General features: G+C 38.0%; 5 protein-coding genes across 9 annotated transcripts; 1 reads left to right on the top strand and 4 right to left on the bottom strand.

Moving 5' to 3' along the window:
* Positions 1290-3886, bottom strand: LOC18776949 (mitochondrial pyruvate carrier 1). 5 transcript variants are annotated; one of them, XM_020564572.1, is made up of 6 exons: positions 3740-3879; positions 2766-2833; positions 2224-2338; positions 2072-2126; positions 1846-1981; positions 1290-1706 (listed from the first exon to the last, which is right to left on the bottom strand). In XM_020564572.1, the coding sequence occupies exons 3-6, from the start codon at positions 2311-2313 to the stop codon at positions 1667-1669; spliced, it is 321 nt and encodes a 106-aa protein (XP_020420161.1). In that variant the 5' UTR covers positions 2314-2338; positions 2766-2833; positions 3740-3879; the 3' UTR covers positions 1290-1666. The 5 variants fall into 5 exon arrangements, with proteins under 5 accessions (XP_020420161.1, XP_020420159.1, XP_020420157.1 ...); XM_020564570.1 differs by having other exon boundaries at positions 2749-2833; positions 3740-3878; XM_020564568.1 differs by lacking the exons at positions 2766-2833; positions 3740-3879 and adding an exon at positions 3218-3700.
* On the bottom strand, positions 6369-9063 carry LOC18776784 (uncharacterized protein At1g04910). The gene is made up of 6 exons (XM_007210064.2): positions 8116-9063; positions 7703-7871; positions 7500-7589; positions 7088-7371; positions 6737-6995; positions 6369-6619 (listed from the first exon to the last, which is right to left on the bottom strand). Exons 1-6 carry the CDS (start codon positions 8769-8771, stop codon positions 6389-6391), a joined length of 1689 nt encoding a protein of 562 aa, XP_007210126.1. The 5' UTR covers positions 8772-9063; the 3' UTR covers positions 6369-6388.
* LOC18776372 (probable aspartyl aminopeptidase) lies at positions 10107-13785 on the top strand. Its single transcript, XM_007209898.2, has 11 exons — positions 10107-10352; positions 10532-10667; positions 10819-10897; positions 11021-11223; positions 11391-11460; positions 11657-11779; positions 11965-12120; positions 12329-12496; positions 12729-12803; positions 12880-13020; positions 13271-13785. The coding sequence occupies exons 1-11, from the start codon at positions 10259-10261 to the stop codon at positions 13490-13492; spliced, it is 1467 nt and encodes a 488-aa protein (XP_007209960.1). The 5' UTR covers positions 10107-10258; the 3' UTR covers positions 13493-13785.
* Positions 14190-17469, bottom strand: LOC18777377 (adenylate kinase 4). Its single transcript, XM_007209457.2, has 6 exons — positions 17142-17469; positions 16059-16204; positions 15831-15950; positions 15532-15699; positions 15171-15260; positions 14190-14609 (listed from the first exon to the last, which is right to left on the bottom strand). The coding sequence occupies exons 1-6, from the start codon at positions 17257-17259 to the stop codon at positions 14508-14510; spliced, it is 744 nt and encodes a 247-aa protein (XP_007209519.1). The 5' UTR covers positions 17260-17469; the 3' UTR covers positions 14190-14507.
* On the bottom strand, positions 17880-21880 carry LOC18778104 (nucleolar protein 56). The gene is made up of 8 exons (XM_007210504.2): positions 21210-21880; positions 20345-20559; positions 20017-20174; positions 19628-19815; positions 19280-19532; positions 18993-19141; positions 18739-18873; positions 17880-18548 (listed from the first exon to the last, which is right to left on the bottom strand). Exons 1-8 carry the CDS (start codon positions 21412-21414, stop codon positions 18202-18204), a joined length of 1650 nt encoding a protein of 549 aa, XP_007210566.1. The 5' UTR covers positions 21415-21880; the 3' UTR covers positions 17880-18201.

Raw genomic sequence — 21891 nt, 5'->3', positions numbered from 1 at the left:
AATTATTCAACCTGTTTTTTTGACGCAAAATTATTCAACTTCTTAGTCCAACACTGCACCATAATATAGGATAAGTTGGCCAATCCAAGTGAATCCAGTGTGGTCCCTACAAAAATTCCCGTCCAAAAACACAAAACTGAGGAAAATAGGAAATGTACGAATACCCTGCAGGAAAAGGGTAAAATCTTCCTGAAACCATGATGAAGCTGTAGGCAAAGAAACAGCAAATTTATCTAATCGACATTTATACGCCAAGTATTGATCCATTTAACATTAATAAACACAAACGCAAATAACTAACTAATTTATTTACTATTCATCAACGGTTGGAAGTCGCTAATTTATGTGATCATGTCTTAACACTAACAAACACAAACGCAAATCACCAACTAATTTGCCTTGTATTAAGTTAATAATAATGGCAAAATTGAACAACATTTATCCAAATGCTATTATAATTTTATTGGTGATCGTCGTGACAATAATAAAAACAACATCAGCAGCGCCAGCAGTTGCAGCAACTCCGACCATTTCTGTATCGGATTCGGAATGCCGCAAGAGAATCACCGATTACTGTGGAAACGAAATACGTAATAATATGTTGTATGGCGATGATGTAAAAATGCATATACATTGTTGGATGGAGCTTTGGGAGATGGGTGAAGCCTGCCACAAAGAAATGGTGAATGCAGCTCTTGCAACACCTCCTCCCAACGTAAACAAAACGAAGGCTTTGAATATTAGCACATCACAATGGGCTCCGTATGATCATATCTCATCTATATTTACCAAAATCTCCCCACATTATGATATCTTCAAACTAAATAAACGGGAGGCTTTGACGAATTTTATCAACACAATTGTGTGTGTTTATTTTACATCTTAGTGATCGATTTTGATTATATATTTGAAAGCAATATAAATATGTGATGGATTATGCTTAACCCTAAACCAACAATATTTACTAAGCCTGAACACGTCAGAGATTAACTATAGCGTCTAAAATTGACAATACAAATACAACTTTTTAACTCTCGCAAATAACAAACACCCAACCCACAAAGAGTTGATGCGATTATTATAACTCAAGAAACTGTAAACACAAAAAAAATAAAAAAATAAAAAAATTACAATTCGATAATTTTTTATTATTTTATATATAAATAAATTAGTCATGAAGATTGGAAGGAAAAAAAATCCCTCACACAACTAATAGCAAGAAACTCACAGTAATTACAACTCGGAAATAATTGCAAGGGTGATCTACGAAAACACATCGATATTAAAACTGAGCAGTTGAAGAAACATTATTATTAAAATAAATAAATTAGTAGTTTAACGTTTTGAGAGATGTCTCCAATTTTGCTATATTCCTATGTCACAGTCACTGATTTCTTCCAGAAGTTTTTATTTATTTAAAATCAGGGGTATTGTTCCCTCAGTGCATACAGTTATGGATCTTTTTTCAATTATTGTCTACTGTTGGGTCTTGCACTTTGCTTACGTATACAACAAAAGGAAATGCAAGCATGAGATCCTTCGAAATGAATAAGCCAACCGCTGAAGTTGCTTCTACTGGTTCTTCAAGAACATGGAGTGCAGGTGGTTGTGGCAGTATCTTCTGTTTTTGGCAATGAACCAGGAAGGGAATGAAAGAAGCAGCAAGCTACTGGGACTCCGGTTCATCCTTCTTCTGGGTAAAGTACCTATAATAAAGCAAGCAAATAACAATAAATCTCCGGATATTGGGTTTTTAGGCAATTGACAACTCAACTAAAGAAAGCAATTTGTCATTTTATCATATATTTACAATAAAATTGATGATAAAATCAGCTAGTCACTTACCCCTGACCCCTTGCCCAGCGAGAGAGTTGATAGAGTTGGACAGTCTCATTTGAGACATGGCATGCCAAAAGTAGATAGTTGCGAGGTTGTACCATCCATGCGAATCTCATAAACAATGCAGAATAAACGCACATTGCTACAGAACCAAATCAAAAGTAAATTATACTCCTGCCACATAATATATACTGAAAGTAACTTATATCCTTGAAAACCAGTTATTTTGGACCTGCTGTCATGTTGCCAGAAATCATTTCTGGAGGTTTGTTCATATCCGCCAATCCCTGTTAAATCAACCCATTATGATCAGAATTAGTCAAAAAAGCAAGAAACCTCATTTGAAATCAAATACATTCTAGAAATTATGGAAGTGAAGCATACAGCGGCAACGAAGCCCCAGTTTGCCACAGGTCCCCAAAAGTGAGTTGTTTTTGGACCAACTGGACTGTTCAAGAATGCTCGGAACGCCATATTTGATAACTGCCGCTTAGAATCTCTGTAAAGTTGGAAGAAGAAAAAGACAATTCAACAACGACAGGATACAGTGCCAAGAGCACATATGGGTAAAATCTGAAAATAGGCCTCGTTTGGCATGCAGGATTGGATAGGATTATTACATAGTACTATATTATACGGGATCATATTTAACATCTTTAATCCTATCTTATGATTGGTGTTACATGGGATAAAGAAGTTGGATAATCCTAAAAATTGCTATTTCAGACATGAAAATTGAACACTGGCTAACAAACAATGGCTAACAAACAAACTTTTCAACTGAGGAGCTAGCAAATCTGGGTGTTTTAACTTGAAACCAGTTGACCATACTAGCTATGCCAAATTCTTAACTCCCGGACATGACCCCAACCGATATCATATAGCAAGTATGCGAAAACATAAACTCACTGTGAGAAGGAGTTTGCCTATTTCACAAGCTCTTTTTTTTCTCTCCCAGCAATTGGGTTAATGCCGTATCAATCTTTGATCCACTCTGTGAAGAACAAAACCACCATATGAAAATTTCCATTTTCACAACAAGAATTCAACTTTCATGTGTCGAAACAACGAATGCATTAGAGCATCAAATGCATGATTAAGATAATGATTTTGCATCAAATTACTGTTTAATTGCTTAAATGAACATCAGAAATCATTGAAGCAGTTAAAAGCCAAAACTAGGACTTCAAACGATATACCCAATTGCAGTCTCAGTCACACACGCATGTACAGACATTTAAACATTGCAAATACCCGTGAAATGTAAAAGGGAAACAAACCCAAATTCAATATTGTATGATCAAATGAAAAATTCAAGCTTTATCCTAACCTAAAAGAATTTCAAATATTGTCAGAGAATTCAATCATTAAAACTCACATGGCAATCGAAACAAAACGCAAGATCTTAATCGGCGAAGACGATGAAGGAGAAGCACAGGGGACGAAGGAGACACCGACCACAGAAGAATCACTTATGACGAAGAAGTCCAGAAAAGAAATAGGAGATCGGAGATGACATGGTTTGAGCCAGAGATGGGTGAGGTTCGCTGGAAACAGCTCAAGTTCGCCGGAAGTGATTGGTGAAGAACCTAGTTTTATCGGGGTGATATGATGAAGACTGGATTGGAGGGAGAAGGCTCGGTGTGGGCTCGAATCCAATTCAAGCCCACCAAACAGGCCCATGACGATTAGAAGTGAATTTGCCACCAATCTGCCTATAACGAAACTTGCTCCTGAAAACTCAGCTAAGAAATGCTCTCACTGGCCTGAAAACTCAGATGCAGACGGTACCTACTCCCACCCCTAACCCTAACCCTAATTCTAAAACGCCCACAACTACCGTGATGATGGTAATGATTGATATATACGTCAGCTATGTCTATATGTATGAGAGGCGTACCTTATCGGAGAAATAGCCGGAGTGATTGGGGACGATCGGCTATTGAATTACAGAGAAGGGTCTCTGGAGGGAGATACCGGTAAGCTAACAAGGTCAGAAGCATGCGATTTTCTTTTTAAAAGTCTAATTTAAATTTTTAATTTTTTTGGTCAATAGAAGCAGGCAATGTTAACAATATGAAATGGTACTGTTATTCAGCGCCAATGTTATTATGCCACGTGTCAAAGTAAAGATTTTAACCAGTGAAATACCGCTCTATCTCCATCATCCAGTATTCTTGGAGTAGCTAGTTTGTAAACATATGGTTTGCACAAATGGAGTCCTAGCTCTCAGGCTCAGCTGCCTGCCCCATTTCCACATTGGCTCAACTCAAGTAAGAATTTCCTACTTTTTGTTTGAGTTTCTTACTTTTTTTGTTCATCTGATGTACCATGGAAACTTCTGGAAGGTATTTCTTATAGACACACCCCCACTTTACACTGCTTGCTTCTCCTCAATGGTTGTTTTTTTAGCAAAATGATTTGAAATGAAAACTCAGCTAACCTAAGACATGCTTTTAATATCTACCTTGGATTCTCTAGTTCTCTGTATTATTGTGTTGATCTGATTGAAGAAACTACAGAGATTTATGTTTGCTTTCTTTCTTCTGTTTCCGACTGCTTGAATACTTCAAGAAGCAAACTCTGCAGCTATGTTTAACTGCATTTTCAGACAAATGGTTATGTAGATTCTTGCTTGAACATAGTAAAAACAGACGCATATACAAAATATTTCACAAATGGCCCTAGAAAATGCCTGTGTTGTGTTTACACATGCACTCAGGCACAAGGTATGCAATCACCAATGGAGGCAGCATCGATCGCTTGTTAGGCTTTATAAACTGTGTGTATCCCACATAGGCATGGTGACCCTGTCAAGTAGAAAATACAAAGCAAAGATGAGGAACATTTAATCAAATGTACCGATTCAGGGTTAGTTTCACACGGAATTATCAGAATGAAAAAGCTTTTGAATAATATCTTACCTGCATTGCTCGGCCCATTTTTCCACCATTTGAAGGTACAAAGACATCACTGCTCAGAGAGACAATGTAGTCAATGGCAGCCAGAGCTGAAGTTCTCCGTCTCTCCCAACATCTCCTTTGTCACTTCCCAAATGCCTCACCTCCTGCGCCGTATATCCATGCACCTCTTGGAGCTCCTAGAGCCTTAAGAAATCTGCATTAGCACAACTTGTGAACATGCCACTGAAAAAGAAAAAAAGTACTTCGAACTGTAAAGTGACAACTTTGCAGTTCTACTACTATACCTTGCTATTTCCAATGCATTTAGAGGGCAGAGTCCAGGAAGTCGACGCTGGATGTAGCTCATGTTCACTCATCCAGTGAGGTATTCGGGTTGAGACTACCGAATCTTGGTGATAATGTCATCATATTCGGAGCCTAAACCAGTGACGCATCTGGTTCTGACCCACACATCCTTCTCTAGCCAGAGATGGAGTGCAATGTAAGGCCCTTCAATCCACATTTTCTTTGCACGGTGCTGCAAATCTTAATGCATGAAAAGCTACCCGAAAAATAAACAGGAAACAGAAACAACGATCTCATGAACATACAAACATATAGTAGTAGGATATAGATATACAAGAGATGCCCTCTGCTGTGAATCTGATGGTGCTGATTAATTTCTTTGTTTACCTTACATCGAAGCTTCTGCAGATCAGGAGGAAGACTCTTGGAGAGCTTAGAATCCAACCTTTTTAACACAAGAAGACTTCTCTCTTCAGCTGCATAACATCCCAAACAAATTTTGAGGAAAATGATTTTTCTTTTGTAGTTCAAATCAGTTCTGAATTAGAAATTGCTTCGAAAACAAGTATCAACTTGACAAAGATTCCCTTACTTGATTAAAGAATCTGATATGGATCCATTGTGGAGACATCATGTGGAATCTTGTTTTCAATTGTCTGTCTTCACTTGACATCAAAGTGTGTGGAGGGAAGAGATGACACAACTCGTACATCAGCTTGTAAAGTCTTCTCGAAGATTATATTTCAAACGTATAGTATTTAAAGAGTCAAGCCGCGCGGCTATACCATTTAAACATATTAAAATATTTAAAGGGTATAGCCGCGCGGCTATACTGTTTTAATATATTAAAATATTTGAAGAGTATAGCCGCACGGCTATACATTTTAAATATAAATATATTCGAATATTTAAAAACAGCATGGCACTGAAGGGATTATAATATCATCTGCTTAATTGCATAACTCATGATTATATGATGAGAGCAATAAAAATCTGTGATTAAATTCTATCACAGTCATTGCTTTTATTTGTCTTTGATTTGGTCACCGTTTTGTCCTCTTGGATGGATGCATGCAAAAGGAAGTTATTTCATGCCTTCAGGATGGTGATAAGTGCTAAAACTAGAAAGTTCACCAATTTCCCATCCAGAAATATAAGGGTTCTTTTTTACTCTACTTCTTTCGGCCAGACAAAGTCTGCAGCTAAGCTTAACTGCATTTTCAGACTGTTGATTATGTGAATTCTTGCTTAAACGTGCAGTCCAATCTTAGTGCTACAATGAACAGAAATTTTCATTATAGTAAAAACAGACAGATATACAAAATGTTTCTGAATTAGCACTAGAAAATGCCTGCGTTGTGTTTACACATGCACTCAGGCACAGGGTATGCAATCACATCTCGGTTTCTCCTGTAACCCCTTGGCTCAGGCTTCCCCTGAGACTTCCTATGCAACTCTCTCATGATGCTTCCAAATTCTGCATCACCAATGGAGGCGTCTTCGAAATGAGGCAGCATCGCTCGCTTGTTAGGCTTTATGAACTTTCTGTGTCCCACATAGGCACGGTGACCCTGTCAAGTTGAAAATACAAAGCACAGATGAGAAACATTAGATCAAATAATGTCCTGATTCAGAGTTAATTTCACACAGAATTATCAGAATGAAAAAGCTTTTGATTAAGATCTTACCTGCATTGCTCGGCCCATGTTTCCACCATGTGAAGGTACAAAGACATCACTGCTCAGAGAGACAATGTAGTCAATGGCAGCCAGAGCTGAAGACTTGTTCATGTAAGGAGAGAGTTCTCCATCCCGCGCCAACATCTCCTTTGTCACTAAATTTGGAAACTCTGCCACAAGTGGCTGCAGAGCCCTGCTGTCCCCAAATGCCTCACCTCCTGCCCTGTATATCCGAGCACCACTTGGTGCTCCTAGAGCCTTAAGAAACCTGCATACAACAACTTATGAACATGCCACTGAAAAGAAAAAATAAGGTACTTAAAACTATAAAGTGACAGCTCTGCAGTTCTAATACTATACCTTGCTATTTCCAATGCATTTAGAGGGCAGAGTCCAGCAAGTCGCCGCTGGATGTAGCTCATGTTTACTCGTCCTGTGAGGTATTCAGGTTGAGACTCCCGAATCTTGGTGATAATGTCATCGTATTCGGGGCCTAAACCAGTGAGACATCCGGTTCTGACCCACACATCCTTCTCTAGCCGGAGATGGATTGCAATGTAGGGCCCTTCAATCCACATTCTCTTTGCAAGTAGATTTCCAAGTTCTTGAACCGGTGATGCAAATCTTAATGCATGAAAAGCTACCTGAAAAAACAAACAAGAAACAGAAACAACGATCTCATGAACATATAAATATATAGTAGTAGGATATAGATATACAAGAGATGCCCTCTGCTGTGAATCTGATGGTGCTGATTAATTTCTTTGTTTACCTTACATCGAAGCTTCTGCAGATCAGGAGGAAGATTCTTGGAGAGCTTAGAATCCAACCCTTTTAACACAAGAAGGCCTTCTCTCTTCAGCTGCATAACATCCCAAACAAAATTTCAGGAAAATGATTTTTCTTTCATAGTTCAAATCAGTTCTGAATTAGAAATTGCTTCGAAAACAAGTATCGTGACAAAGATTCCCTTACTTGATTAAAGAATCTGGTATGGATCCATTGTGGAGTGACCTCATGTGGAATCTTGTTTTCAATTGTCTGTCTTGACATCAAATGTGTGGAGGGAAGAGATGACACAACTCGTACATCAGCTTGTAAAGTCTTCTTGAAATGCGCCACATCGAAAATATCCGAGAATTCACTGCAATTTCAACTGAAACAAATTAATTCATTCCTAAAATTTCATGTACACCAATTATCATCAATGCAGAACGATTCTTTCTGTAGAATGAGACCATGTTAAATTAAACAAGAAACTAAGCCCAAAGTATACAAAAGAAAAAACTAACATACTCAAAAACCAATGTACCCAAATTGTAGAGGCATTCATTATTTGCATTAAAAGGACCAAGAACATCAAAATTGATTAAAACAGAAAGCCAAACCTCTCATCTCCCCAAATGAGATTAACCTGCAAGGTTGGTACAACCAATGCAGCCTCAAGAATTCTTGCAAGAACAACAGCATCAACAATCTGATTTCTCTGCTGGTTCAAACCCCCTGATGCCACCACCACCAAGAACCTCCTTTTCTCCTTGGAAATCCTGGCAGACAGTTTTCGATATCCGAGGCTGAAATCCAAGCAAGGCTCGTAGCCCTCGCCATTGGGCTGTTGCCAGAACTCTCTCTCAGCCTCTGAAACATTCCCAACAGCCCCATGAGCTGGGAATGGCACCATGGCGCTGGTTGACAATCTTGGCTGATCATCTTCATTGTTGAATGAAACTGTGGAAGAAAGTGAGGCAAAGAATGAAGGAGAGAATGACGACGTGGGAGATGGCGTTGAACAGGGAATGGAGTCGTGGAAAAAGGGGATGAGGGTGAGAATGGAAATTCCCAAGAAAGTGAAGGAAAATAGGAGAGAAAGGTAGAAGATTGAGAGAGTTAATGGGTGCTTGGAACAGAGCTTGGGGTGCCTTAAACGGTTCGTCTTGGGGGAGAAGAGGAGGGTGGTGAGTGGAGTGACTGGAAGTAAGTGAAAGAATGGTGATAGTGGGTTTGTGGTGAAGGTGGAGGTCTTCATGTTCCTTGCTTTTGCCATGAAATGAAAGCAGAGCTTTAAATCAAACAATGGCGTTTTCTGTGTAGTTGGGATTTGGAAGATTGCTCTGCTTCTCTGAAAATGTTGGGTTTTTGAGTTATTGGAGAGAGAGAGAGAGAGAGAGAGAGAGAGAGAGAGAGAGAAGAGGGAAGAGTGAGAGGTTTGAAAGATTGTAAGTGAAGAAAACAAATGGGAATTGGATGAAAGCAAGGGAAGCTTGTTATGGAAGGCGAATTCTTCGATTCTTGGTTTTTAATGTGAAATGTCCAGTTTGCCCTGGTTTGTTGCAAAATTAGCGCAGTAAGAGAACTATGCTAAGAAATTCATAAAAGGGTGTTTTGGTAATAATGCAACACACCAGGAAATCGACGGTTTTTCCGTTTTGGTTTTCCCGGGGAAGAAAAAACACATGTTAACGCTTGCTGGCATACAAAAGGTTCAAAGTGCTTCTTATAATCTAAATAGTAGTTATGTTAGTTTTTATTTATTTATTTATAATTAATCATGATCAACCACAAATTATTTTACTTTTGTAGAGATCATTTAAAGGCAATTTATTTTATTTTATTTATTTGAGAGTGTGCTTATTTGTTATGTGATGTTATTAAAGAATATTGCTTTGATTGACACGTGGGGAAAAAAAAAAGAAAAAGAAAAAGAGAAAGAGAAAGACAACATGGTTCATACATTTGGAATAGAATGAAGGATTCAAAAGAGAGCTTACAAGTCATTGGCAAGATTGGATTTGGAAGCTTACATTACATACATACAACGCCAATGGAATCAAAGGGTAGCTGTAAATTAGAATTAAGAGTCATTCATTCTAAAATCTAATGGACCTGCATTGTACTCATACATCCTTAAGTTACACAAATCCTTCATTTTTTTAATCAATAAGAGAGACAACTTAATAATTTTTTTCAGTATTAGAACGAGAAATATTAACGAACAAATGGAAAATGCTAGGGAGATCACATTTATAGACCCAATGTGTTGGTAGGTCACGAATGGAACCTTGTGTACCACACATCTCTAATATTAGTGAGACTCAATGTATTAGTGGGTTATGAATGGAAAATGATAGGGGGATCATGAAAAAAAAATTACAAAATCAGATTAATCATAACAATCCCATATCACCAAAAAAAAAAAATTGATAAAGAAAAGAATAGAGATGATATGCAAGTTAAATGATAGAGTATGCATATCAAGCTAAGGGCGTAACTATTCCGGTGATATACAAGTTTTTCTAGTAGTAAATTTCTAAAATGATAACTGAAATGGGTCAGTTTGGATACGGGCCTGTACAGCCCACAAATAATCTGGTTCAGTAAGTAAATCTCACGCAGAATCGGAGTCCCATTGAAAAACCTCAAAAGCTTGACAGCTGCTTGAAAGCCAGAAATCTTGGAATCTCCAAATACATACAAAAGAAGCTGAGAAAGAGAGACTTTACCATCAAGAGAGAACGGAGAACAGAAACAGAGATGGCAAAGCAAGAACCGAACTGTGAAGGAAGCTCAGTCGTCTCTGATCTCATCAACTTCCTCAACGCTTCTCCCACTGCTTTCCACGCCGTCGGTAATAATCCAAATCTCTCTCTCTCTCTCTCTCTCTCTCTCTCTCTCTCTCTCTCTCTCTCTTCTTTTCCATCAGTTAGTATTTTCAATCCAAAGTTCGTTGCTTTTGTTGGTTTTGCGTTTGAAATGTGGTTTTTTCAACTGCCTGACTTTGTTATCTGCTTCGATTTCTTTTGACAGACGAGGCCAAGAAGCGCCTGCAAAACGCAGGGTACGAGCCAGTTTCAGAAAGAGAAGATTGGAAATTGGAAGCTGGTAAAAAGTATTTCTTCACCAGGAACTACTCCACCATTGTCGCTTTCGCAATCGGTAAAAAGTACGACTTCTTTTCATCGATTTTTTCCTTTGTTTTGTAGTTCAGTTCCGGCCTGCTTGCTTTCTTTCATTGATTTAAGCTCGGTTTTTAGACTTAAAGATTCAGTTTTTCAGAAAGCTAATTTTGCTCATATTGTGGAGCTTATGTTTAGATATGTTGCTGGAAACGGATTCCATATAGTTGGTGCTCATACTGATAGTCCTTGTCTCAAATTGAAACCCGTCTCCAAGGTAATATCTTTTTCTTTGTTTTTGGTATTTGAATATAAGTATTAGGCAAATGAGCTGATGAAAAGTGGACACACTTTGGAAACAAAATTGAACTTTGTTTTGGAATATGGGGGATTTGTGCAGGTAGTTAAAGGTGGGTACTTGGAAGTGGGTGTCCAAACCTATGGAGGTGGCTTGTGGCATACATGGTTTGACCGTGACTTGACGATTGCAGGAAGGGTGATAGTAAGAGAAGAAAAAGATGGCTCTGTTTCTTATTCACATAAACTTGTCAGAATTGAGGAGCCCATAATGCGGATCCCTACTCTGGCAATTCACTTAGACAGGTAATCTTGCTGTGCTCAATATGCTATTCACATGTTTGATTGTTGAGTGATTTATGATTGGGACTGAAATATGCGTTGGTGATTCTTTTTTTTCTGGTTAAATCGTGCTCTCTTACCTTTGTCAAATTTTTTATATAGAAATCCATATTTTCATTGTCTTTTGTCAGGGATGTCAGAGACGCATTTAAGGTGAATACGCAGAGTCATCTTCTTCCTGTCTTGGCAACATCAATCAAGGTAATCTTGGACTTGTGCACTTTTATAATGTTGTTATACCCATGCTCATTAGATATGTAATGAGCATGGTATTTAATTATTGAAAGTGGAGTAGCTAATGTTTTTTTTCTGGCAAAGTTTATCTTAGAATAGAATCAATATGCCTTCCTTTCTTTTCAATGTTGCTTTCTTTCACTCAATGAACTAACTTTTGTAGGCAGAGCTCAATAAAGTGGTTGCTGAAAATGGTCAGGCCGATAGCGATGCTCAGACTCATGGAAAGAAATCTAATGAGAGAAACACCTCAAATAACTCAAAGCATCACTCACTTCTACTACAGGTTAATTTATTATGGAACCTAGGCTTTCTTTTCAATGTTGGAGGATCAATTGATTTTTTGGTTGATTTCAAATTACATGAACGAGTTAGCTGGATAACAAGACAACTAGTACTCTTTTAGATGGTTTCAACTATGGTTATGCTTTTATGGTGATTATATTGTTTATCTTCTTTTTTTCCTTCCAGCTGCTTGCAGATCAGCTTGGATGTGAACCAGAACATATAAGTGATTTTGAATTGCAAGCATGTGATACTCAACCAAGCGTAGTGGCTGGTGCCACAAAAGAATTTATTTTCTCAGGAAGGCTTGATAATCTCTGCATGTCATTTTGTTCTCTAAAGGTAGGAAATTAATAAAAAACTTGTTTATGCTTTCTTCCTCTGCCAAGATTTTAATTGTTGGTTCATACTTGTGTTCTCTGCAGTACATTACCAGTATTGATTTTTTTTTCTTTTTCTTTTCCTTTGGCAGAAGAGAAAGTATATTGTATTATGTGGTTTCAATTTGGAGCGGCTGATTCTTATTTCCGGCCTTATTGTTTACTTGCAGGCATTGATAGAATCTTCTGAAAGCAACCTGGAAGATGAGACTGGTGTTAGATTGGTGGCTTTGTTTGATCATGAGGAGGTTGGATCTGATTCCGCCCAGGGGGCTGGATCTCCAGCCATGTTAAATACTCTTTCACGGATTACAAACTCCTTTACCGCAGATTCGAAGGTAGTGAATCTTGGATGCCCTTTTAATTGTATGGTATTCTCGCCCTATTGGATTTGTTTTGATACAGAAAGGATTGTTAGTTGCTGCATTTCTTTGGTCATTTAGATGCACCAATCATTTGTGTCATAGTAAAGGGTCCAGTGCCTTACGACATGCTCAATGGTTGTTTATTAATAACTGTGTTTTAACCTGGCTTGCTTATTTTTTTTGCACTGCACTGATATCTTTCCAGCTGCTTGAGAAAGCAATCCAGAGGAGCTTTCTTGTGTCTGCTGACATGGCGCATGCCTTACATCCTAATTACATGGTATGTTGTTTGATGTACTAATGAATTTTCCAGTGCTATTAATTTTGCTCCTTATTAATATAGGGATCCATTTCAGGACAAACATGAAGACAATCATCAGCCCAAGTTGCACGGGGGACTTGTGATCAAACACAATGCAAATCAACGCTATGCAACCAATGCTGTGACTTCCTTAATATTCAGGGAGATAGCAAGGAATCATAACCTGCCAGTCCAGGTCAGCCTCTCCCTATTTTTGGTATTCTGGTTTTGGAAATTTTAAGGTACTTAATTTCTAAGATAACGTAAAACATCATTCAGTACATGCACTTGATGCAAAATGCAAGGATAGTAGTACAAGGAATTGGAAAATTAAATAACTAACTGAAACCTAGCATGCTTTTTGTTAGTGGTCCAGAATCAGTCTCTGGTGAGAGATCTGATATGATAAAAGAATTGATGATATCAGAGCTTTGCTTCAAATGCAGGATTTTGCGGTTCGTAATGACATGGCATGTGGTTCAACCATCGGTCCCATTCTTGCAAGTGGAGTGGGAATACGTACAGTTGATGTAGGAGCACCGCAGCTGTCAATGCACAGCATACGAGAAATGTGTGCTGTTGATGATGTGCAGTATTCATATGAGCATTTCAAAGCCTTTTTCCAGGAGTTCTCTCATCTGGATGAAAAGATTAAAGTGGATGCGTAGGTCTGCAGTCCTGCATTCTTCATCTTCTGTGAAGTTCAGTTGAAAGGAGTCTGCCAGTTGCTCTTGTGAGGTCTTGCTTCCTCACCGATGGAAAACACAGTAGTTGACTTAGGAATAAGCGCTATGAGTGGTTACTTTTGCGTTCATGCATTGTACTATGCTTGGAGCATCTTTTAATTTATTTTGCCATTTGCTTAATCGTGCATTACATCTATAATGTCAATCTCGGAAATTCTCACCGGATCGAGAAAGTAAATCATAAAAAGCGAAAAAGCTTACTGACTTATTGTTCAGCCTCCCCTACATTTTAACAACAACGCCTTTGCACTTGGAGATAAGCGAGTGTTCTTGCTGCTATATCTGTGGCTTCTCTCGACAATTTCATCACTGTCTAAATCCTAATGCCGTCTCATTATCCTTGTTTCCTAGGGGCACATGATGCTAGTAGTTCGGTTTAAGGCTTACCCTCATGTCGCAAAAGCATGTATGGACCAACCAGGTTTACCTTAATGTCGCAAAATCAGGTATGGACCAACAAGGGCTTACCGGCATATAGAAAATTTGAGTTCAAGGCTAATTCATCAAAATTTAACATCAGAAAAGCTTTTTATGGTCCATAGGAGAGCAATATGCGCTGCAAGGAAAATCCCCACATGAGCTATCAGGGCTTAGAGCACTTAATAAAGAGCATCAGAAGTTCCAACTAATTTATGTCTAAACTAATATAAGCAGAGCGGTTTTTGCAGTACAAGTAACGGTACATAGTGAAAAACATTGCACTCTAACTATGGTTCAGTCGCACACCGTGCTATAAAAAAGTGATTCCATAAATCTTATTTGACAAGTTACTCCTCTCATTGGACTATCAAGAGTTGACAACAGCCGGTACTTTCAGTTTGAAATTCAATAAAATAAGCGGAAAATCGGCAGATTCAATTGTATATCAGGATGCAGATGGACAAAAATACTACAGTTTTTGGATATAACATCCAAGTTGAAAAGGGAAGGGACCCTTCTAGGAAGAGAGCGCTTTCTGAACCTCGACAGTGACCTCTTTGGGAGGTTTCTCGGCTTGCAGATTGGCAACAATGCCTTTCTGGGAATAATAACCAATAACCTGCAAGTCAAAATAATGAAACCCATTACAGAAAATAATGAAAAACGAAAGGAAACCATACAAAACATCAATTGGAGTAATAAACAAGAAAGTTGAGAAATATATAGCACTTGAACAGAAAACAAAGAAGATTTTGACAGGAAGCAAAGAATACAACATTTCAAAGAAGGATATCATCCCAGAAACAGTGGCTGAGATATGTCTGCACAACTATGTCCTACCAAATCCAATGTTTCAGGCACTTATTGCCTGAGGTTTTCAGATTATCTATCACTTAACTCACTACAGCTCTACAAGAGAACAAACAATAAAACAGATGCCTCAAAAACAAAAACCACAAGTAACACAGATGCTTCAAAAAGAAAAACCACACACATACGCATCATCATCATCATCATTGCAACCTGAAGACGAATCATAACACACATTTTACACAAGAAAACCACCTAATAATAATATCACCATTCCAGAATGTAGATCATGCACAATTATACAAAAGGGATAACTTCATTAATTATTTTCTCTTCCAAACTTTTCAAGACAAATGTAAAGAAGCCATACTGGTTCAGTTTGCTTGTGAAATGCTTCCAGCCTTGACCTGAGAACAGCTGCAGTATCATCCTTTCTTTGAATCAGAGGTTCTCCAGTTACCTTGAACAAAACAAGAACCAAGTGAAGCATGATTTTTCTGCACAAATTCATCTAAAAGCATAACTGAAGCTCATAAATACAAGCAGATTGACATCCACTACTGGCTTACCTACTAAATATTTAACTTCCTCATTACACCTGCCATTAATATGCTGTTTTTCTTTCTATAGCCAATGTTTCTTGTCTGTCTCTCTTTTGATATTCTTAGATGCATGAACAATGTTTTTCAAACCAAATGACCAAAAAACAGAAAAGAAATTTGCCTCCTTACATCATCAACACCAGGAGTCTTGGGTGGTGCAAATTTCGTGTGGTAGGTTCTACCACTGGATGGGTGTATCCAGCGACCAGTAATCCTCTCTTCCAAGATTGCGTCATCAATTGCAAAGTTGAGCACCTTATCAACTTTAGCTCCCTGCTTTTTCAGCATCTCATCTAGCTGCATTAAAATGAATATAACCATACTTACTGTTAGAACATAAGGGCACACCAACACAAGACACTTTTGAACATGAGAAACTCAAGAAGTGTTGATTGCAACATGTATTCAGATGCCAGAGAATGGAACACCTTCTCTGCTTGGACCACAGTCCTTGGAAATCCATCAAGAATGAAACCTTTTTGACATGAAGGCTTCTTCATTGCTTCATCTATGATGCCAACAACCAAGTCATCAGAAACAAGCTCTCCCTGAAAAACAGTTACATTATAACATATCAGCAATTCTGTGGGAGATAAAAGAACACAGTACAAAGGAAAAATCTTACGGTATAAAAACATACAAAGATGAGTTTCTACCTTATCCATAGCCTCTTTAGCTTTAATCCCAAGAGGAGTCTTTGCAGAAACAGCAGCTCTCAACATATCACCAGTAGCCAAGTGGCACAAGCAATAGTCATCCTTAATTATAGGTGATTGGGTACCTTTTCCTGACCCAGGTGGGCCTGCACCATACAACTTGTATGATTACACACATGAAAACAGCCAAGGAAAGAAAGAAAACACTCCTAGCATGAAACCCAGCAAACTGTGAGAAAAATTTCTTAAAGCCTGGAAAAATTTGGTGCTTCATGTATCACCACCGTAGGAAGCAACATAGGAAAGACACGTCTAAAACTCATAGATTTCCCTATTTTCTTTTCAGGGAAGGAAGGCGGAAATAAGATCTCAAATTAAAACAAACACACTGATACACACAGGGATACCTACATGTGTATACAATGTATTAAAGGTGGCATGCAGGCATGCCAGAATTCGTCAGCATAACATCCTTTGGGAACAATGTCTCAGCATTTTACTGCATAATAGAGAATACAATAGGAAGAGAGAGAAAGAGAGATGAATAGACAATTGATCACCCTATCCGTCTACAGCTTAAAAAAATGAAAACAAACAAAAAAACCAGGATCAAACCATCAAAAGTCTAAAATCTCAATCACCATTTGGTTTATAGGTACTGAGAGCAAAAGGGCAATAACTGAAAGACATAATTGAACTGTCAACCGAAAAAGAAAAGACATAATTGAAATAAATCAAGCCTCTTTCAGCAACCTTATTTTCTTCCTTAGAAATATGATTCCAACTATCCATAGGATTTTCCTACATTTTCTCAGTAACCAATCAAAGGAAAACAATAAATCGAGGGCACAGTCGCAAGGACATCTCAGTCAGGAATGAGAACAAGATAACGAGAAACACATAAAATAAGCTAAAAGGCACCAAAATTTTGAAACATAAACACATCGAATTCTCGGATCTGGGCGGCTATTAAAAATCAAAACTTGACAAAAAACTGAGAACAAAATAAAAGCTTTAAACTCAAACAACACACATATATGCATATGAAAGAGTATAATGAAGGATGGATAAGTAGGGATTCACCAATGAGAATGAGGCGTTTGTCAGGCTTGGTGGAGCATTTCATACGACGAAGGAGCTCGGTCATGAGATCAACGGAAGGCACATCTTCCAAGTTAGCTGCCGCAGAAATGCTTGCCATGGCTGATTTTTTTCTCTGTGCTTAGGGTTAGGGTTTTTTTTCACTCTGGAAATTACGCTAAGGGAGAGAGAGAGATGTTTAAGGTGAGGTGGTCGTTGCACTTGTTCGGACTTCGGACCCTCCAATGCTTCAAACACAAGCAGCGGTTTTACCTACCAGGTCAATGAAATGACTGTTTTGTCCCTGACCCTTGGATCTGCTATGAAAATCTGAATGAATGAATGGACAATTTTCTTTTTTCTTTTTATATTAAATTTTGATAATGAAATAAAAAATTCTGAATGGGCAAATGGTGCATTGCTCTAGAGAGTCAAAAGGACAAAAGCATTGTCAAAATATGATTTTCTTAAAATTAAAAAAAATAGAGAAAAAGTCAAATTGTGATTATTGTTTTTCCTTCCTAATACATGCGAATCCGGCCGATGCTTCGGATTCAATCCATTGAATAATTAACCAAAAAAGGTAAAGGTAAAAGGTAAAAAGAGAGGCAAAAACAAAAGAGAACTAATTTTGACACTTCTTTAAAGTTTTGTTCTCTGGGAAATCAGTTGCGGCTATGAATTGAGCTTACATGTCTTGCTTCAGGCATGAAGGGAATCACATTACAAACACTTGGCATATATATAACCTTGAACACAAACAGCTTTATAGAACGAGAAAATCGTCGGAAGCCTACATTGTACTACAATTTCTATTGTCTGCACAACTATAATATGATCCTAAGATCACAACCATTGCCAAATCCGCAGAACACAGATGTTAAAAATAAATTCAAATTAAGAGAGTGCAACTAGAAAGGTTACTACATAGGCGAGTATTCAACATGGTTCATATTGATAACATAAAAAGCTACCAAGAAACTGTAGAACAACAAAACAGCATAATGGCAGCAACCAAGGATATATCCACATGTCCCTCAAGCCCCAGAACATTCGTCAAAATTTAGTCAGTGTCCTCACTTCTTGATTTTTTCTTCTTCTTCTTCTTGACTTCGCTGGCAGCCTGTAGATCCTCTCCATTTTCATGTTTACTCTTCTTCTTTTTCTTCTGTTTGGCTGCTCCATCCTCCTCAACATGCCCATTATTCGCATCCTCCATGGGTTGATCCTCCTGATCCAACTTCCGCTTGTCCTTCTTCTTCTTCTTTTCAGATTTACCCTCACCAGCATCTCCATTTGTAGTCTCAGCTGGTTCATCCACAGCCCCATCACCATTAGCTGCAGCCTTTGACTTCTTCTTCTTGCTTTTCTTCCCTGAAGCTTCGGTAGGAACTTCTTCTGTCTCCATCTCTGTGTTACATTACAAGTATAATATCAAAATTACAGTAAAAAAGGCCAGTCTATAACTAGGAGCAACAGCAGGGTACTGTCCCAGTCCTCATATTATATCATTGACAGAATTCATCTACCGCTAGAAATATTGCATTCCTATGCTTGTACTGATGTAAAAATCTAGCACTAAATTCTCTTGGTTACGCACCTTTGATTTGAGTATTCTCGATTGCAGATTTCATGACATCAATGTTTTTGCGAGGTGCAACACCCTTGTCATAAAAGTCAAGTCGCTCCTCAACTTGCTCACGAAGTTTCTCCCCAAAAACAGTAGTGCTACTATCTGTACCACGGAAGGTTACAACAAAATTATTTATGCAAAAAAAAAAAAAAAAAACTGCAGTGCATAAGAAAAGAAAAGTTAGCCAGCCAAATATTTGTACGAGGAAGGCTCGAACTCACCTGCAAAGCAATCAATGCGAGAAGCAATAGAGCACTTGTTTGCAAGATAACGAGCCATTCGGCCCTTGTTCCTTGCAGATGCTCGACCAATAAAAGATGAATGAAATATCAGTCCATATTTGGGTGTGTTTCCCCTGGTTTTTAATGCCCTGAGGAGAAGAACAAAAGAGTCAACCTATGGACTTAAAAAAGAATCAAGAGGATTTTTTTTTACTTCTTTCTTGTCATACGGAAGTAGCAGACCCAACTTGTATGTAGCGTCTTTAGGAAAGGCAAAGTAAAAGCACCTGAAGAGAGCTTTCTCTGCCCCGAGGATCTGAAGGGTTGAAGAAGGGCATTTAGCCAAATTTGTAAGACTACCAGCATGAGAAATCAAACGCGCTCCAACTACTTCACCAATTAAGGAGGCCAAATTGGGTGCAATGTCATTCATTTTAGTAACCAGATAGTCATAAAGCCTTTTCCTGTACTCAGATAGGTCCATCACCCTCTGTGCAAATTGCTGAACATTAATCAAATCAATTGGAGACAAATCCTGACCTGTAAAAAAAATTAAAACAAAAATAACAATAAGAATGATGAATAAGTTGATAGAGAAACACATAAATGAAAGGCAATACATCATGAAATTCTACCCATGGATGCTTTGGCAGCTTCTATAATCTCCTTTGCCTTATCTTCATCTCCAACAATGTCAGTCAATTCTGGAAGTTTGTCTTCAGACAATGTTGACTTGTCCTCTATAAATTTTGACACTTTAGCATAGAGATAATTGTCATTGACAATCTTCACCAATTCAGGAAAATGCCAAGAGTACCATTCTCTGCAGGGAAGTGATAAATAAGAATACACAAAACTATTATTTCTTTTCTTTTCAATTTCATACCCAAGCTTTATCAAAATAATACAATTAACAAATTCTAAAGAAGGATATAACAGGTTGAATGTTTTGGAAATTGTCTAAGGTAAGAAATCATAATTCCAACTACTGAACTTATAATATGTGTAAATGCCAGTATCATACCTGACTCTCATGGAGAAGGAATTGACATCCTTATCAAGGGTATCTAAAAGGAAGATTGCTTGAATCACCATATTGTCAACGCGGTTCACATTGAACTTGACCTTGGCCCTGCTGTAACTGTGCCCTAGACCAAGCTGGGCTTTCTCTAAGTCCCCAGGCTAAGGTGAGGAGAGAAGGAAAAACAAAAACAAAAAATTGAATTATGAAAAATATTAGAATATTGTCTTCAAATATTAAGCCCACCAAAAGAAGAAAAAAAAAAGGCAAACAAGAAGAAGAAAGAAATTTATTGTGAAAAAATAGGATGTGTAGATAAGAAAATTCAAACCTTCAGGTCCTTGATAAACCTATCAAAATGTAGCCGCACTCCACGAATCAGCTCAAGGACAAAATCATTACTTTGGCAAGGAATTTTTGTCGCTTCAAAGATGTGAGACCCGATCTTAGGTTCAGCCAACCCCAAACTGAACTTTGGCTTCTTACCATCCTTCACTTTTGGGAGATTAATTTCCAAAAAGTTTCTCAACTCATCAGTCATAACCCCTGAAATGCAACCAAAATTAATAAGCAATACCCTTTTAGTTGACAGAACCTCACCAAAAACCAAATTAAAAGAGTAAACGTCATTTAAATACACCAAGCAACCCAAGAGATGCAAAAGTATACTTCAACTATAAACATTCTAATATATTATATAATCTATTAAGCTAGTTCCAATTCACATATGCAACATGAGATACTCTAGCAAGTTTTTTGGGAGAAGAAAGGAGAAGGGAAAAAAGTTGACCTTCAGTACCTCAACACAACCAGTTAGACCATTTAAGCATTCCCCATATAGAAAACCCAAACAACCCAATCAGTAAAATCTAGAGCTTCAATTTTTGCAAGGTTTTCAATAAACCAGGCAAAATGCAAACTGATTTAGTTGGGTCGAATTTGTGATGAATTTCTTGAAAGTTGAATGTGGAAACAAAAGCCTAATGTATGCATAAATCATTTCCCTTCATATTCCCATTCAACAAGGGATTAACAACAAACACACAAGCAGAATGACATTCAAACTTGAGCATCCATGAGTCACCCCAACTAAGCAACTTAATCAGAATCAAACAGAAACAAGGTCAATAAAAAATAAACCTAACTAATTACATGCATAAACAAAACCAAAATCTAAACGAGCTTCATTTATCTACCTTCAGAGATTGAGTTGCATTGGTTAAGGGCATCGAGGGCAGACTCAAATGGGTGGAAAGCTGTGAGCTGGACCACCTTCCCGAACCGGTTTAGGTCAGAAACGGAGCTCCGAACCGCGTCGGTGTTCTGACCGATTTCGTCGATGCCATGAGCTAGGAACAGAGAGTAGCCTGAAGCTGCTTCATAGAGCAGGTAAAGCGCCATCGAGCAGTAGAAACGCAGGCGTTTAGAGCTTCAACTTTATCCGTGGAACCCTCTCCTAGTTTCTCTAAAGCAGTCAGTATCGGCGTTCTATAGAGAGGCAAGAAGAGGTGAAATTGGAGGGGGTTTAGGGTTTAGGGTTTTTTTTTCAGCGAGGAAAAGTGGGCTTTGCTTATGTAGGTGGCGAAAAGTGGACTCAAATGGGCTTTGCTTTGTATGACATGGAGAGGTGTGGGTCCCGAGTGGGGAGCTTGTTCGTGTGTGTAGGGTAGTGGGGATGATGGTTTTTCATTTTTATTTTTTTATACAAGCTATATTGAGGGTGGAAAAATCGAATTTTTTCTTTTTAAAAAGTAACTATTTGGATTTTGCCCACACTCAAACCGTTTTCTCCTTCAACTTTTCATACTCAAATTTTAACTTTATTAAATTGTTTAAGAATGGTTTAAGTCAAAAAAAAAAATTTTAAATGGATAACTT

The sequence above is a fragment of the Prunus persica genome, chromosome G5, assembly GCF_000346465.2.
Source record: "Prunus persica cultivar Lovell chromosome G5, Prunus_persica_NCBIv2, whole genome shotgun sequence".
Taxonomy (NCBI): domain Eukaryota; kingdom Viridiplantae; phylum Streptophyta; class Magnoliopsida; order Rosales; family Rosaceae; genus Prunus; species Prunus persica.
Note: the sequence above shows the minus strand (reverse complement) of the source record. Positions and strands in the feature narration are given on the sequence as shown.

What these genes read in the sequence shown, in the direction of transcription:
- LOC18776949 (XM_020564568.1), bottom strand. Translation starts at nt 3,522, where the DNA reads ATGGGCCTGTTTGGTGGGCTTGAATTGGATTCGAGCCCACACCGAGCC. An exon ending in ACTGGGGCTTCGTTGCCGCT is followed by an intron (nt 2,127 to 2,223) that starts GTATGCTTCACT and finishes TTGATTTAACAG; the next exon opens with GGATTGGCGGATATGAACAA. An exon ending in TTCTGGCAACATGACAGCAG is followed by an intron (nt 1,982 to 2,071) that starts GTCCAAAATAAC and finishes TTGGTTCTGTAG; the next exon opens with CAATGTGCGTTTATTCTGCA.
- LOC18776784 (XM_007210064.2), bottom strand. Translation starts at nt 8,771, where the DNA reads ATGGCAAAAGCAAGGAACATGAAGACCTCCACCTTCACCACAAACCCA. An exon ending in TGCAGAAGCTTCGATGTAAG is followed by an intron (nt 7,372 to 7,499) that starts GTAAACAAAGAA and finishes TTGTTTTTTCAG; the next exon opens with GTAGCTTTTCATGCATTAAG. An exon ending in ACATGGGCCGAGCAATGCAG is followed by an intron (nt 6,620 to 6,736) that starts GTAAGATCTTAA and finishes TCAACTTGACAG; the next exon opens with GGTCACCGTGCCTATGTGGG.
- LOC18776372 (XM_007209898.2), top strand. Translation starts at nt 10,259, where the DNA reads ATGGCAAAGCAAGAACCGAACTGTGAAGGAAGCTCAGTCGTCTCTGAT. An exon ending in ATCACTCACTTCTACTACAG is followed by an intron (nt 11,780 to 11,964) that starts GTTAATTTATTA and finishes TTTTCCTTCCAG; the next exon opens with CTGCTTGCAGATCAGCTTGG. An exon ending in CCTTACATCCTAATTACATG is followed by an intron (nt 12,804 to 12,879) that starts GTATGTTGTTTG and finishes GATCCATTTCAG; the next exon opens with GACAAACATGAAGACAATCA.
- LOC18777377 (XM_007209457.2), bottom strand. Translation starts at nt 17,259, where the DNA reads ATGGCAAGCATTTCTGCGGCAGCTAACTTGGAAGATGTGCCTTCCGTT. An exon ending in CAAACGCCTCATTCTCATTG is followed by an intron (nt 16,205 to 17,141) that starts GTGAATCCCTAC and finishes TGTATGGTGCAG; the next exon opens with GCCCACCTGGGTCAGGAAAA. An exon ending in CTAAAGAGGCTATGGATAAG is followed by an intron (nt 15,951 to 16,058) that starts GTAGAAACTCAT and finishes ACTGTTTTTCAG; the next exon opens with GGAGAGCTTGTTTCTGATGA.
- LOC18778104 (XM_007210504.2), bottom strand. Translation starts at nt 21,414, where the DNA reads ATGGCGCTTTACCTGCTCTATGAAGCAGCTTCAGGCTACTCTCTGTTC. An exon ending in ATGCAACTCAATCTCTGAAG is followed by an intron (nt 20,560 to 21,209) that starts GTAGATAAATGA and finishes GTTGCATTTCAG; the next exon opens with GGGTTATGACTGATGAGTTG. An exon ending in TCGCATTGATTGCTTTGCAG is followed by an intron (nt 18,874 to 18,992) that starts GTGAGTTCGAGC and finishes TCCGTGGTACAG; the next exon opens with ATAGTAGCACTACTGTTTTT.